Source organism: Armigeres subalbatus, unplaced genomic scaffold (genome assembly GCF_024139115.2).
Source record: "Armigeres subalbatus isolate Guangzhou_Male unplaced genomic scaffold, GZ_Asu_2 Contig857, whole genome shotgun sequence".
In the NCBI taxonomy this organism is placed as follows: domain Eukaryota; kingdom Metazoa; phylum Arthropoda; class Insecta; order Diptera; family Culicidae; genus Armigeres; species Armigeres subalbatus.
Window position 1 is genome coordinate 266,570 of NW_026943653.1, and position 16,332 is coordinate 282,901.

The window sequence follows — 16,332 nt, forward strand, 5'->3', positions numbered from 1 at the left end:
TAATTACAGGTGTCTCCGAGGAAGGGGCCGGGTTTGGAACCGACTAGAACCTTGCATACATATTTAATTTCATATTTTCCAAGCCGATGAATAGGGACACTGCAGGTATTTCGTCGTAGGGGCTAAAACCAACGAAAGCAACGTACATTTGCTAGAACTCCACTATAGTAGAACGTTTCTCGCGTGATTTTTGAAAACGTCGTAAGTCCAAAAGAGAGGCCCTCTGTGTTTACTTTCTCTTTCGATTATTACAAAGCCATACTAACATTTACATTGGATTTTCCAGCACCGATCTGAAGAAAATAGCTTTATCTAGTGTGCTGTGGTGAAAATATTGCAACAAATTTTAAACTAGCCTGGATATTAGCAAAAGAGAGCGTAATGAAAGAGAGTCTCTCATTTGGACTTACGACGTTTTAAAAAATCACGCGAGGTTTCTCCTGAGCTTACGATTTGGTACGTATGAGTTTTACAAGAGACTATGACGAACAGACGAAAATACCTGCCGTGTCCCTATATAATCTATGTACAAAATACATTTTGAGAATTTAGGACCCAATGTCCAATTTGTAACAGGCTCCGGTTGTTGCACCCAGAGAAAACAAATAATCACAGATAAGACCTGGAAGAAGATAGAGGAACGAAGAGAAGCCAAAGCCACAATAGAGCGAATAAAAGCCGCGGAACAAGCAAGCGTGGGCGGACTGTTTCGCCACTACGTGAAAGTATGAACTCTCTTCTACAAGTCATGGGTAAATTAAAATGTTCTATCGGAGAATCTAGAATATTTTTTTTCAACCCGTCGAAAATGATAGGAAGCGGCTCGAAAGGGCCACCCACCACGAGTTTGTATCAGTGGTGGCGAAATCGAGAGAAATTCCTAGACACATCATGACGGAAATCGTGCGTACTTTGGACTCCACAAAACGTTGCGATCGAATAGAGTTTTCCGCGGTACCAAATTGACTATCTACAAAACTCTCATTAGATCGGTAGTTCTCTACGCACACGAGACCTGGACGTGGAATAGCCGAAGGAAACACGATGTACAACAGCTGTTGGGAGAACCATCCATCGTTCACAAAGCGAAAATCGGAAGATTGCGGTGGGCCGGGCACGTAGCCAGAATGTCGAACAATAACCCGGTATGGCTCTCACACAAGAAGGCGAGGTAGATCGATCAGGTGAAAGACGATTTGCGGACCCTTTTTGGAACTATTCGTCCAAACGGGATTCAGCCAAATGGCCCGACTACGACTATAGGGGAAGGTGGGGAGACAGTGTTTGTTTTGACCCTCCTTAAAAAAAATCACAGCACAGAGCCATAAATATGCTAAATGATTTATATTGGTGAAAATGTCAGTTTTCCATCAAAATTTTTGAATATTCGGAATTGTTACGACAATATGGGGACACTTGATGCCTCATTTATCACCCAAACGAAAATTTAAAAAAAAAATGTTCTAAGGGGCCATCTAGAAACCACGTGGTCATATTTTTGAAGATTTTCATCCCCCCCTCCTCCCATGTGACATATTGTGGTCATTTGGCAGACACCCCCCTCCCCCCTCCCTATGACCAGGTGGATTTTCTCAAGTACAAAAATTAAAAAAAAAACCTTATGTAACTAAAACATATGGTTAAACCGATCAATTTTGAAGATGGACAGCATGGCAATTATAAATTTTCATGAATTCGAACATTTTGATGATGTTATCATGTTGTAATGTGTATCGGGTATTAGGATATCTAGAACTCGTACACCTTCAATGCATCAGGAGGATACAAAAAAATGTGGACTCGCGAATATGTTATTAAAATTTCGAGAAAAAATTGTAATGGTTTAGAAATTTTCCAAAATATCCCTATATTATTTTATTTTTTTTATTTTTTTATTAGTGATTTTTTTTAAATAATTATAAAGTTCATCACTGAATATCCCTATAGATTCCTAAGAGTATTTGGGAACTTCCGTAGCTCTGGAGGTACTGGAAATTCTTAAGATATATTAACCTCAGCGAAGCATCTGAACTGAACTCTTACAACAAAAAGTTTATCAGAGAATTACAAAGTTAATATCATTGGCGTAAATAAGGGGGGGCTAGGGGGGGCTTAGCCCTCCCTAGAAAAAAATTAGCCCCCCCTAGGATTTGATAAGTTAGTTAGCAGTATATCAGTTGCATAATGAAATACCGAAAAAGTTTGAAGACTGAAGAGTTATCTCTCATATTCACTCTATCATACTTAATGAAATTAACCGATTGAGAGTTCCGGATTACCTGTGCAGGATACTGAAAAGCTATTTTCAGAATAGGGTGCTGTTATACGACACTGATGCTGGTCAAAAGTCGATCGTAGTGTCCGCGGGTGTTCCACAGGGATCGATCCTCGGACCGGTTCTGTGGAATATTATGTACGATGGAGTATTACGCCTAAGTCTCCCGGCCGGTGTGAAAATAGAAGGCTTCGCGGATGACGTAATGCTGGAGGTAACAGGAGACACTCTCGACGAAGTCGAACTGAAGGCTTCATACGCGATTGGCAGAGTGGAGGAATGGCTCAACTCGAGGCGGTTGTCCCTTGCACATCACAAGACGGAAGTCGTGGTAGTGCATAACCGTCATGGGCTGCAACAGGCAAGGATAAGAGTAGGGACCTGCACAGTTAACTCCGTGAGGTCTCTCAAGCATCTGGGCGTGATGATCGATGATAAGCTCAATTTTACGAGCCACGTCGATTATGCATGTCAGCGGGCTTCATTGGCGATAAAATCTTTATCACGAATGATGTCCAACAGATCGGCGGTGCATAGTCAAGTGCGTAGGCTGATAGCTGGCGTAGCATTCTCTATCATCCGTTATGGCGTGCCGGCATGGGCCGTAGCACTAAAAGCCGAGTACAATGTAAAGAAATTGATCAGAGTACACCGGCTGATGTGTTTACGTGTCGCGAGCGCATATCGCACCATATCATATGAGGCGGTGTGCGTTATAGCTGGAATGATGCCGATAGACATACTCTTAGAGGAGGATGTGGAGTGCTACAACGAAAGGGACTCGGTGCAAGTGCGACGTGTCAAGAGAGCAGCTTCGTTGCTTAAATGGCAAAGAGCATGGGACACCGCAGTCAAAGGTCGTTGGACCCACATACTGATTCCAGATGTGTCCAACTGGGTTGATAGGAAGCATGGTCAAGTCAACTTCCACCTAACACAGGTGTTGTCTGAACATGGCTGCTTTAAAAAATTCCTACACAGGTTTGGCTTCGCAGATTCTGCGGAGTGTCCTGAATGTGTAGGTGAGGTAGAATCGGCAGAGCATGTGATGTTCGCATGCCCGCGATTCGAGATAGAATGCAATGCCATGCTGCTTATTAGTGGTATGGATACAACCCCGGACAACCTCGTCGAGAGGATGTGCCGGGAGGAAGCTATATGGAATGCGGTGAACACAGCATCTCAACAGATTATGTCGAAACTGCAGCGGTGGTGGCGTCTTGAACAAAACCAACGAGTGCAGTAAGGGCACCTGTGATGCAGTGAACACTTTGCTCACCCCGACAACCAACATGTCGCGGGTGGGCTGCGGGGACCTCAGTATGTAGATATAGATGTCATTGCGGTTCGCGCGCGGTGGTTGTTGTCGGGGTGCTCGTCTCCAACGTGAGATTATGATACGGACCGTTAGGTTACTATCATAGCTTGCGATCGACGGGTGGTGAGGTAGCCACCCTTGAAGTCGATGTTGTGTGTATTGACGTCAAGTGCGTTAGCATAGGCGTGAGCGTTCTCAATAGTCCCCCCCTGATGTATTGCTTAATTGCGGGCCGGGGGTACGGACTGGCGAAAGGGTTTTGGTTTTAGTGGGTCGGGTAAGAGTTACATGACATACCCATCCCCACACTACCTGAGTACCTCCTCAGGTGTCTGGTTGCAGATTTCCGTTTACCCTTGCTCAAGAAAAAAAAAATACTTAATGAAATGAGTGGAAGAAAAATTAGCTTGTTTCTGAATTCTGAGAAAGATTCCCATCAGCATCCGAGATGGATTCTCATCAGAATCCGAGAAGAATTCTCACTTCAATCTCTAAAGAATTCTTTTCGGATTCATCGAAGTATTCCAATCGTAATCCAGAAGAACTCCTACTGGATTCTTTCCAGTATTATTAAGTAATACCCTTGGGAATCTGTGAAAAATACCCTTTAAAATCCATGGAGGATTTGCTTTAGAATCTCTCGTTGATTTGCTCCGGAATATCTCCAGATTCGTTGTAAGATTGGTTTAGGAATTGCTTGACAAATCAGAATCCTTCGGCGATTTGCTTCGTAATCCTTTAAAGATTTAATTCGGAGTCTCTCGACGTTTTGCAATTGATCTGCGTTGGGATCTCTAGACGATAAGGAATCCGGCTGACGATTAGCTTCGGAATCCCGCGAAGAATTGCTTCAGAATCATTCGACGTTTCGTTTCGGAATACATCGACGGTTTGCTTCAGAATTTCTCATAGATTTTATTTAGAATCCCTTAACGAATTTGTTTTGGAACCATTCGACGATTTGCTTCAAAATCTTTTGATGATTTGCATCGGAATCCCTCAACGATTTGCTTCAACATCCTTGGAGGATTCCCTTCGGGATCGCTGGAGGATTCTTTTCGAAATAACTGAAGGATTAATTCGGAGTCGCTCAACGATTTGCTTCGAAGTCCTTCGACGGATTGCTTCGGAATCCTTCGACGGTATGCGTCTTCATCCCTGGAACATTGCTCATGAAATACCTGGAGCCATCATATTGGAATTCCTGGAGGGTTTTCGACGAAATCCCTTGAATATTCCCCTTCAAATTCCGGAATTATTCCCGTCGAAATTCCTGGAGGGTGAAGGATCCCTGGTACATGCTCGTCGGAATCCTTGAAATTTTTCCGTTGGAATTCCTGAAACATTCCCTCCGAAATCTCTGGTGGATTCCCTTCATGATCCTTGGAGGCTCCCAAATGTATTCTTGAAGGATTCATATCGAAATAAATATCTAGAGATTCTTGTCGGAGTCCCTGGAACATTCCAGTCAGCATCACTAAAGGATTCTCATCAGAATTCTTGGAAGATTCTCGGCGGAATCCATGGAAAGTTGCACTACTTTTTTTTCATTTGAGATAGATAGAATATTTATGAAGTATGCAAATATGACGCTAGTCGAGCGCAATTAAACATAGACTGTGAGTTGTGAATGAGTGTGATGGATCCGCAATTGCCTTAGGTGGTTGGACTGCATTTGTCACATTACCGCTGATAACTTGATGAGAGGGTCAACTTCGAGAAGAAATATAAAGGGGCTATAGCCCCCTCTAGGCATCGGAGGTAGTTACGCCAATGGTTAATATGTAATCTTAGATATGCAAATAAAACCTCCTACTGTTATTTCCTTTGAGTAGCATTCCTGTAGAAATTCCAGTTTTGCTTTCAGAATCATCAAATTGGTTTACATTCCAATATTAACAGGTATTAACAGGTTTAAGTATAAATTAGAAAAAAATCCAGCTTACTTTTTTTAACGGAATCTCTAAAGATTTTTTTTTCAAAATCCTGGGCAACTTTAATGAATCTTCAAAGGAAATTCTTCTAAATTTTCAATGGAAATTTTTTTCGTTTTCCAAAAGAAATTTTTAGACATTTTCAGCATTTTTTTTTAAATTTCCAAAAACAAATTATTCGCAATATCACAGAGAACAGACGTTGAAGCTGCACTCGCTATGTTGTGATAACTTTTTACTGTTCATTTTGAAATAACTTTGGAATGTCGCCGTTATCCCGCGCATAATCAGCGCTAGCGTCATCAAAAAATGCCACTGTGCGCTAGTGTCGTTATGCATGCAAGAGCATACCAGCGCCATCGTGTTGTCAAGATGAGATTGTGAGTTGCAATGTCGACGTCGATGGCGTTGAAGTTCGGTGTGTTTATTTACACATGTTTTGCAAGAAAATTTGTTCGAGCTTCCATGTCTGTTCTCTGTGGGAATATGCCAAAATATTTCCGATGGAAATTCCTAAGATTTTCCAGTAGAAAATCGAAAAAAGTTCATCTGAAACAACAATAATGAATTTCCCGAGGAAATTCCGATGTTTTTACAAGTGAAAATAACGAAAAAATTGTACTTTTGAAGGAATTCCTTAAAAAATTAAATCAAAATTTTAAAGATTTTCTGATGTGAAAATTCCTTAAAATTTCTAAATCATTTTCTGTGCATCTTTGCATGGTAAAGATTTAAAGCAATGTTTAGCTGAACCTACAAAGAAATCAAAATGACTTCCCGAAGAAGAATGAATTCCCGATGAAATTTTGGAAGAATTTATGGTACAAATTAAAAAAAAAAACAAGAATCTCGAGAATTCTAAAGATTTATTTTTTGAAGATAATCCATAGACTCTTCCGTGGAAATTCTAAATAATGCCTCGAATAAAAAAATACTTGGAAAATTTTAAAAAATGTGATAGAATTCACAAAGAGCGTAAAAAAGTATTCCGAAAAAATTTCTTTTCAAAATTCCAAATTTGAAAAAAAAAAAATTCAAAAACAAAAAATCAACGGAAATATCAAAGTGTTTCATGTGGCATTGGCTGTTTAATATCTTTCGGAAATTCAGAAGAGTTTTTATTGAAAAATTTAGAAGTCTTCTTCTTCTTCTATGGCTCCATATTTCATCTGGAAGTTGGACTGCTTTTCAACTTAGTATATTCTATTAGCATTTCCTTTGTTATAAATTGAAAGCTTTTATATGCCAGCCATTGCACGATTATATATCTTGTGTAGCTAGTACGATGGATACACTATACCTAGGATGTCGAGAATGTTTCCCACCCGAACACATCCTAGACAGGAACGAGAATCGAACTCGTCATCTCCGGGTTGGCAACCCTACGCCTTTGCTCGCGAAGCTAACTGGAGACTGAACATTTTGAAGTGCACTCCTTAAAATGTTCGAAAAACTTCTTTTGGAAATAAAGAAGAATTTCTGGTGAAGATTCGAAAGAACTTGTCGTGGAAAATTTCATTAGAATGTGAAAAAAATATATGAAAATTTGAACATTTTTTTTTCACCGAAAATTATATGTATTTCCCACGGGACTGTTTTGAATTTTCAGACAGAATTCACATGGATTTTTTTTCGGAGTTTTAAGAAATTTTTTTCGCAATTTACACTGGAGATGTTTTTTTTTTTCATTAACAATTTGTAGCAAAATTTCCAAGCAAAATTGTTCAGAGAGAACTGTTCAAAAATCATTCTGAATGCCAGTACTTTATCAGGATTATATTAGGTAATGTCAAAGTTTTTACAGCAAATATCTTTACTGGATTTTTCCTGAATATCCACAAGAAATTCTTTTGGAGTTTTTTTCTTGGATTATTGTAAAAACTTGAATATTTTTCAAATTTGAAGCTGCAGTCCGCTGATGCAAAAGTGTCGGCGGCGTGATGCCAAAAACCATCTGCGGCGGGGGCGTGGCGCGGCGGAATTTTTTTTTATATTTTCCCATTTTTCCTTTCCAAATTTTTGTTGTGGAAATTGAGACTGAATCGCAACCTGTTTTTTCGTTTATTTTTTTATGGAAAAAGGATCTAAGGCTAAGATGGTCAAATAGCGCAGATATGCATCGGCGTTACGACCGACGCTGCGTTACCGGTTTTTTCTCGATGCACACCTGCGTCTTTTTAACGCTGAGTTGAAAAGACGCTACGTGGGCATCGGCCCTAAGATGCGCTTTGCGTTTAATGATTAAATCATTAAATTTTAATGATTTGTATTTTTTACACCGCTATTGTTATTCACCAAAAGTTTTTCGTGTAAAAAAACCACGTGGTTGGAGAGCAACACCCCCCTCCCCCCATGTGGCTTATCGTGGTCATTTTCCAAACCCCCCCTCCCCCCATATATGACCATGTGGTTTCTGGACGGCCCCTAAGACGCAATTCATGTATAGATTTACATATGATCCGAGCAACTAAGACAAATTCGCAACTAAGCCCACTTCAGTAACAGCGCTCCACAAGCTAGTTACAAAGTTGGAAAGATCTTTTGAAGCAAAAGAAATCTCACTTGCAGCGTTCTTTGACATTGAAGGAGCATTCGATAACACATCTCACATTTCAATGAAAAATGCTATGTTGAAACCAGGTTCCGATGTATGTATTATTGATTGGATTGGCGAGATGTTATAAAAAAGAAAAATATCAGCCAACCTTGGAAGCTCATCAATTAGTGTAAGAGCAGTAAAAGGGTGTCCCCAAAGAGGTCACCTCTATTGTGGTCTTAAAGCGTTGATGGTCTTCTCAAACACTGGAGGCTCGAGGCTTCGAAATAGTTGGCTTCGCGGATGATATGGTTGGGGTTCACCCAAACCGCATCAAGCGGCTTTTTGACTGACTTATAATATTTTATGTTCGCAAAAGGAAAACGGAAAGTATCTCAAATCATGCGTGCATTTGTTGTAGGATATCCTCAGTTATGGTGTTGAACGATGCCCGATGCGATTTGTGAATAATTGAATCTGTTACACTGTTTGGATCCCGGGAAATTAAAAAAAAACTCTCAAAACTAATTCAAAATCGTAGTTTAAATTTTGTCGTAAAATATACATTCGACATCGGGGATGCTTGCTATTTTGTCCTCAAATGATGAAAAAGTTGTTGAAAGCCTGAGAAAGAAATAAGTATCAGCATCTGTCCTGGCTCAAGAGTAAGATCTGCAGTGTCCTGATGAGCTCCGCTACTTCCCATATTTTTTTAAAAACTTTTTCAGGTTATATCCGCATTTTTTCCCAGTTTTTGGACACCGACGGATTCGAGATATTTTCTTCTATTATCGCCAAAATAATCCTAACATGAACTATTCTTATGCTCGACGACTTTTTTTAGTGCATAGAATCATCTGGTCAACTTTGAAGGATAACCCATTTTTATTCATGTACATCCACTTGAACACATTTTCGTCCACTTGAACACACTTTGTATTTAAAGCAAAATTATTTGAATAAATTATTTGAAATGAGAATTCTTCCATTCGAAATAAAAAAAGAGCTTTCAGGCGAGTGCTTGATGATGTCGTACTTTAATGATCCTGACTATATCTTTTTTTCAGTCAAACTTTGCTTGAAATGGCCAACAGCACCTAAAACGCATAAAATTGCAAAAATTTTGCGAATATTTGTTGTAAGACAGTTGTAATGATCGCATACTAAAGACCTAAAATCTGTTTTTCTATCAAGATCTGTTAGTCCACCAATATTACAAAATATTCAAATGAAATATTTTAGAACTATCTCAAAATACAAACGAGTCTTCGGAATATGAGTCTGTTCGTGAATTGAATCAAAAAGGATTGAAGTTCTTAAAAAAACTTTGACAATAAAAGGACAAACCTGCCAAAGCGGTCACTGCTATTGCCTGAATATCTGCGAACAGCTCTGCTGTTTCACCAAAGAAACTAAATTTTTAATTCGACTTCACAACGCTTACCGACGTTTGGACCTAATGAATAAACGAACGATAGATACAAACTGGTTCTTTGTCTCGGCTCTCTTCAACACGTGTTGGAATGCACCATATGATTCTGTAGCATTTTAAGTTATAACTTAAATTCTTAAACTTCAAAAGTAAAATAAGTAGCGAGATAATGGGTCGTATGAATAAAAAGTAGCAAAACTCAGCGCTTGTAGCATCTACTCAAAAATAAAGTCCACAGAGAAAACTACATGTTTGATATGAATAAAAATATTTTCGAACTTATGGCATATGCTACATTCGAACTTAGCCTTTACTACAGTTTACTACCATTTACTACACGGAGAAACGTCAAAACAAAATAGACCCCATGATGACGATGATGATTTCATCATTTTTTTGCGGCTAATCAACAAAAACATGTCTGTTTTGTTTCTTTTCCCTAAATTGGACTTCTATTTTCAAGAACAAAGCCGATTCGCTTCGATTCTGATGAATAATCTGCATTTGAAACATGAGTAGCAACGTCTTGAGCAGACTACAAGAAATCAGTAGTAAACTCTTGCTTTATTCATACCGAATCAGTTGTTTGTAGTATGTTCGAAATGTGTAGTGTAGTAAAGTCTCTTTTATTCATACGAACATGTTCCACAAGTGACGTTTACTACTGAAAATGTAGTAAAGTTGAACTTACTACTTTTTATTCATACGACCCAATGTTAGTAAAACAAATGTAAGTGATACCTTATTTCCCGGGAAATCGTTTCCGGGAATGGAAGCCCTAGCCCCGGTAAGGGTGGTTCAACATACATTCTTTACCCCAGTTGTTCAATTCTGATACACATAGTTGCCCCCCCCCCCCATGAGAACGAAACGAATTAAGAAAATGTCGTAAATAGAGGTTGAAGTGTGAGTCAATGCACAAACTAACAATTTTTTCCCATTTCTGTAGACGAATTCTCCTCCCAGGACGAGGAAGAGGATAGAAGTGTAGCAAGTGGAATCGAGAGAAGTCAGCACAGCAACGGCCACCACGTTCACCATTCTCACAGTGCGGACGATACGGCGAATGACGGTGCTGTCAACAATTCTGGAGTAGAGGCAACTTCGGTTATCGTCGGCCGCTGTCGAGCCCTGTTCAACTACACACCAAAGCTTTACGATGAACTCGAACTGCAACCGGGGGACATCCTTGATATCCATATCAAACAGGAGGACGGATGGTGGCTGGGGGCGCTCCGCGGTCAGGTGGGCATTTTCCCCGCGACCTACGTGGAGGAGATCGCGTAACAAGCGAAGCTAAGCTTTAGGGCATTTTGAAATTATCCTGTACATATAGATATATTGTTATGTGAGTAATTTGCGATCGCGCTAGTGTGCCTGAGAATCAGTTTTAAGATCTTAAAGAGTGCCTCGAATATTTTAGTGGTTTGAATGTGTGTTTGTAGAAGAATATTGTTTTCTTTTTAATGCCGAAGACTAATCGAAGTGAAATCTTTTTTAACATCACGGAGAAAAATAATTGTTGAATAATTTATTGCTCTACTTTGTAATGTGTTTTATAGAGAGAATTGTTTTAAATTAGATAAAAGTCTTCCTCAAACCTCAAATAAGAAATGAGCAATAAAGGAGCCAAGCAATATTCGAGTTTAGCAGCATAGCCGCTTTATAAATAAGTCGTTTCGGATGCAAATGAAAAAAACCCATAGGAAAATTCGTATTGTATTGTTTCGTCTTTAATAAAATTTTTGGAAAGATTTTTTAAAGCTACCTATATACAAAAATATAAAACTTGTCGTTATATACTATGCACATAAAGTCTGTCTTTTTTATTTCCCACAATGAATGAGCTCGGATTGTAAATTCTGTTTGCACAATAGAAATCGGAGAAATAACGGCTTTGGCAACTTTTGTTCTATTTTGGCAAGGATTTATTCTAACCTATTGTGCTTCAATTGGTCATGAACATTCTTTGTACATCTTAATATATTGCGACCAAATTTCAGAATGCTTTTTTTTTCTTCAAAACCAATAATAGAGCCAAAACCACCAAAGCCTTAATTTACTCTACCTAATATTTCTTCAAAACGTTTCCTCGGCCATAAAAGAGGAGTTCAGCAGCGACGGTCGTCAGGATGGTGATTTATGGCGTCTAGAATGGCGGTTGAAAGACAAATGCGACATAGCGGCATTGGGGGCCGCACTTGAACCAGGGATTGGATGCACATGCACCCGCACGTCGTTCAACGATTGTCGGCTGCGACTGGCGACGGTTCCCTCCCAGAAGGGATTGTCCAATGGGCAGCGATCAATGTATTTGCGCGGTACGAACCAATCCAGGAAGCGTAAGATTAGATGGCACAACGAAATGACTAAAAGATATGGCCAGACGCCACTACGGAGGCAGCTGAAAAGGGACAAGAATTAAAGTTTTAATGCGAGCGATTATGCTGATTTTGAAATTTGAAAAGTGACGGTCTGATGAAAAAAAAAAATGCGAGCATCAACTGCAGTGCTGTTGTACATCGATAAAGGTTTGAATTTTAGAACATAAGAATATTAAGGACATAGTTGGAAGAGTACCACGATGGCAGTCAATATGGCACCGGACCTTCCACGGGTCAACCCCACACCTCCCGCACTCCTCTCCCACCAACATTCGAATGCATCGAACAGCATCGAACAAAAGTTTAATATTCAGATTACTAACCTGTTCACAGTATATTTATGTACTTCCCGTGATAATTAACATGTTTCTTCAAATAGTCCTATGCATTTCGACTCGAAATATAGCATAAACCAGCAGTTTCGTGCCAATTTAAACTACCGTGATATGCCCTATTACCGTGGGGTTAAGGACGGGTCCACAATAAATTCGCTATAAAAAATTCAATTTGTAATCCCTCTTGAAAACTATGTCGCTTTAATCAATATTAAATACATTTGAAGGGGAAAATATGATTCGATAGGGAAAGATATGGATTCGATAAATCAGATTCGAAATGATAAATGATGTTACTATTTACATTGCTTTCGATTGTAGAAAAGTAAGACAAATGGACTTTTATGCAAAATTAATAACTAACTTTTAATGAGACATTTAAATCCAGGCAATCTCTATATCAAGGATTTTTTTAAATCTTTTTAGTCATCTAGACTATTTTTTTTAAATAGCAGAGTGGATATAAAAACAAATCAAGACAAAATTTTCAAAACGACTTATCTGCTATTGTAAACAAAGATTCAAACAACGATTTGACGAATCTGATAGCTCTCCCACGCAAACCAACACCATCAATAGGTAGATGAAGGATTCCGCTACCTGTTGATGGTGTTGGTTTGCATGGGAGAGCTATCTGATTCGTTGTTTACTAAAGCAGATAAGTCGTTTTGAAAATTTTGTTTTGAAATATTAAAATTATATTTTGTCAGACGTACAGATTTCAACTACCCTGGGGTCCGCGAATGTTTTTCAAATCCTTTTTTCTTATGCGCACGTTTCCTTCGAATCTCGCCAGATTTTATGTTCACGCAGGATACATTCCATATCAGTTACACAAACGTTGTATACGGGCTACATACATCACTTGCGTAAACAACGACGACATAGTGCCAAAAACTCGTTTAAACCCGCGATATTTGCATCAGAATTATATTTATTCAGGTGTAGTCATAGCAAAATATCATTCGACGGGTACATAGAACATAGCAAAGCTTTATTTATTTTTCTCATTCTAGCACGATGTATTTCACGAAAATATGGATTTTGATCAATCCTGGGCTTATGCCCCTAAAATAGTTGAAAAAAATACTAGAAAAAGTGGCTTTAATTACTTGAGCTCGAAAAAAGTGACTGAGCTGAGAAAAGTGACCCGATACTAGGCCTGCAATATGAGCCACTTTCATTTTGAGCCTATTGACAAGTTTTATCATATAAAAGCCTCTCGAGCAACATATGGTTAGGGCCGTAAAACCAACAATGCTGAACCGAGAAAAATTAGATTCAAGTTTACTATCACTAATTTAATTCATTTAAAGAAGTAGAAACTCATTTCATTGCCAAAACCATGTCAGTGCTATACGTAAATGGTTATATTATAATAGCAGATTTGGATTAATTAAAAAACCATTCGAAATCTACAAAATTTCAGCTAAAACAAAAATCACGCCGTTTACTCGCATTACCGGCAACACGTATGGTTTTTAAGTCGTTTGCTCAAAGCTAGTAACACCATCGGATTTTGTTTAGATTTGTTAGCCAGAGCAGTTCTGCTATGCGATATATCGAAAACCTAGTAAGAATATACATTTTAAAATAAGTTGAAGCTAGTTTTTCTAAATAAACAATATAAAGTGAACGTCCTTAAAACCAAAGCAAACATTCCACATGGTAGTTAAGGGCGCCAACGAAGGACTTAAAAACCACTATGGTGCAAATGGTTCATGAGACGTTAATACTCAAAATAGCAATTAATGTGTTTCTTAAGAGATATCAAGTACGGAGTTTCACCTAGGATGAAGAATCATTTTCATTTTTTTTGTATACAAAGCAATTGTTTATGCTAGAAAATCAAAAATCATGGTTTTGGTTTATAAGCCGTAATCATATCACCGACAAACCGACGGGCCTCTCTGATTTCAAAATTGGCAAAAAAAATTTCAATCGTTTTACTCCGAGTGTAGTAACTCGTTCTGTCATATACTGACATTAACGTTCTGTTGATAGAAAAAGTTGAGAAAAAGAAAAAGCAAAATGCGCACAATCCACCAGCTGGTCGACGTAAACATTATATGCACGTTTCAAACAATCTACACAGCGATGAGGATAAAAACAACCAAGAAATAGAAAATCTTTTTCGATGCTTAAATCGACATTTAAGTCTTTACGATCATTACACACATTTTTGAAAATCGAATGTTTTTCATTTGGCTAACAAATCCTATCATAAAACTCTTGATATTTATAATATCGAATATTGATTATTACGTGGAAGCTGATGAAATAAATTAAAGAGTGCATGACCAAATTTGCCCGCACATTTGTGAGAGCTGTTGTGTAAACCATCGCACAGATGGAGCTAGGTAATGAAAGGAGAGTAATTGCCAAGAAATTTGAAGAACTGTATATGGGAAGGCACGTCGGTTTGTCGGTGATCATATGTTACGCGAGATATGATCTTCAAGAGAATGCTCCACATATAGTCTCGTGCTATCTATGGTAAAAGTGAAAAAGTTACCAAATTTTGTGGCGGAAGATAATTTTGAGAAGCTTTCGGGTAAGAATTATGATTTTGTAAACGAAATTCCCGCTTTTTTATCAATTATTATGACTTCAAAAGGTAGGTATCCAATATCAATCACCGGCTGCTCATCTCACATACCAGGTTACGTGGAAGAATTGAACCACAAATTTCGGAAGCACGCATTGAAATGTCACTCGACGAAATTGCAGCCACAATCGGGCATTGATGTTCCTTCACATCCGGATCAATCCAATGGCATTCGAAGACAAACTAAGCACAACAAATGATGAATCCTAACTATTCAACCCTAATCACAGCATTTCTTCTAATAAAGAATATAATGTAAACTTGTTTTGTTCTTTTTTTATGTCTAAAACAGTTGGCCTGAAAGAAAATTTGCATTTAATCATATTTTCGATGAACCAAGAAACTCACCCATATATTTGTTTACTAAAAATGCGTAAATTTCACTCATGAGCAAATTTCTTGGAGGGATAAAAAGTAAGCATTTTTTTACATAGAGCTGGAATACGCATTAATGTGTAAAAGGGTTTTACCCATTTATTGGGTAGTCACAGTTGGTCAATGCGTATTTTGTACTAATTATTGAGTATTTTGCGGTCACCGTGTATGCCTCAACGTGAAAACCGCATTAAAATTCAATTCGAACATAAAAATACACTGGAAAATGTAAATTTTGGCTGCAAAGGCAAAATTATTATAATATTTGAAGTTTATAAATAAGGTTTTGCCACAAAACTAATTAAAATACAGGTCAAAAATGCAGCACAATCAAAAGAATTGAATATTATGTACACATGTTTGTACTGATACAAACCTGAATTTATCATAAAACTTTTGTTTTCCAAAACCACTATCTACACTCTAAGAAAAATCTATACTAAATAGATTTAAAGTCATTCTAAATCGCTATTCGCCTGGTTGACCCCGTCTTCGTATATGTTCAGGCTATACTCGGTTAGTATAACTTTCATATATAAGGCAATAGTATAAATCGATAATATCGAAAATTTTATTTTTGTTTTGAATTTTCAACTGTTTACCAAAATAACAGACAGCCGGAAAACATTTTTTTCAAACATTTTATTCTTCAATTCTTCAATATTCTTCGAAAATACATGGCCAGCTCAACAACTATACTAGCAACAAGATAAACGGTACCTACTTTAAATATGTTAAGAAAAAAATATGCCGAGGCAATATGAGCAACCGAGTGAACCAACGCCACAAAACAAACGACTAATTTATATTTTGTTGGTCAGAGCGCCGCAGATTCATCTTCTGGCATCGAAATCCAATTATCCCGACATCTCCACGTCATTCTTTGGATGGCGTATAGGATGTTTCCTGCCTTTCGGGTGACTATCAGCATAACCCCTTTATAAATATTTGCCTCTTACGGATCCACCGAAAACGTTTTGGAATGAACAACGTTCCGGAAGAGTCATCTTTTTCTAAAATCAAAGCACATTAGGCGATATTTTTGAAGAAACTTATTTTTTGAACTTACCTTCAACTTGCGTCTTCATAAACTTCGTATACCGGTTTTTAGATAATAATTCCATTTTATTTTATT

General features: G+C 38.1%; 2 protein-coding genes across 8 annotated transcripts in view; one reads left to right on the forward strand and one right to left on the reverse strand.

The window, feature by feature from the left end:
* The window catches only part of LOC134204731 (uncharacterized), a 106,370-nt gene extending 95,060 nt beyond the window's left edge, over window positions 1-11,310 (forward strand). For all 7 annotated transcript variants that reach the window (XM_062679530.1, XM_062679528.1, XM_062679526.1 and 4 more), the window contains one exon: window positions 10,445-11,310. In XM_062679530.1, coding sequence (XP_062535514.1) covers window positions 10,445-10,782 — 338 coding nt within the window. In that variant the 3' untranslated portion in view covers window positions 10,783-11,310. The remainder of the gene's footprint in view (window positions 1-10,444) is intronic.
* The window catches only part of LOC134204732 (phosphatidylinositol N-acetylglucosaminyltransferase subunit A-like), a 34,313-nt gene continuing 29,187 nt past the window's right edge, over window positions 11,207-16,332 (reverse strand). Inside the window, exon 5 of the mRNA XM_062679531.1 lies at window positions 11,207-11,899. Coding sequence (XP_062535515.1) covers window positions 11,623-11,899 — 277 coding nt within the window. The 3' untranslated portion in view covers window positions 11,207-11,622. The remainder of the gene's footprint in view (window positions 11,900-16,332) is intronic.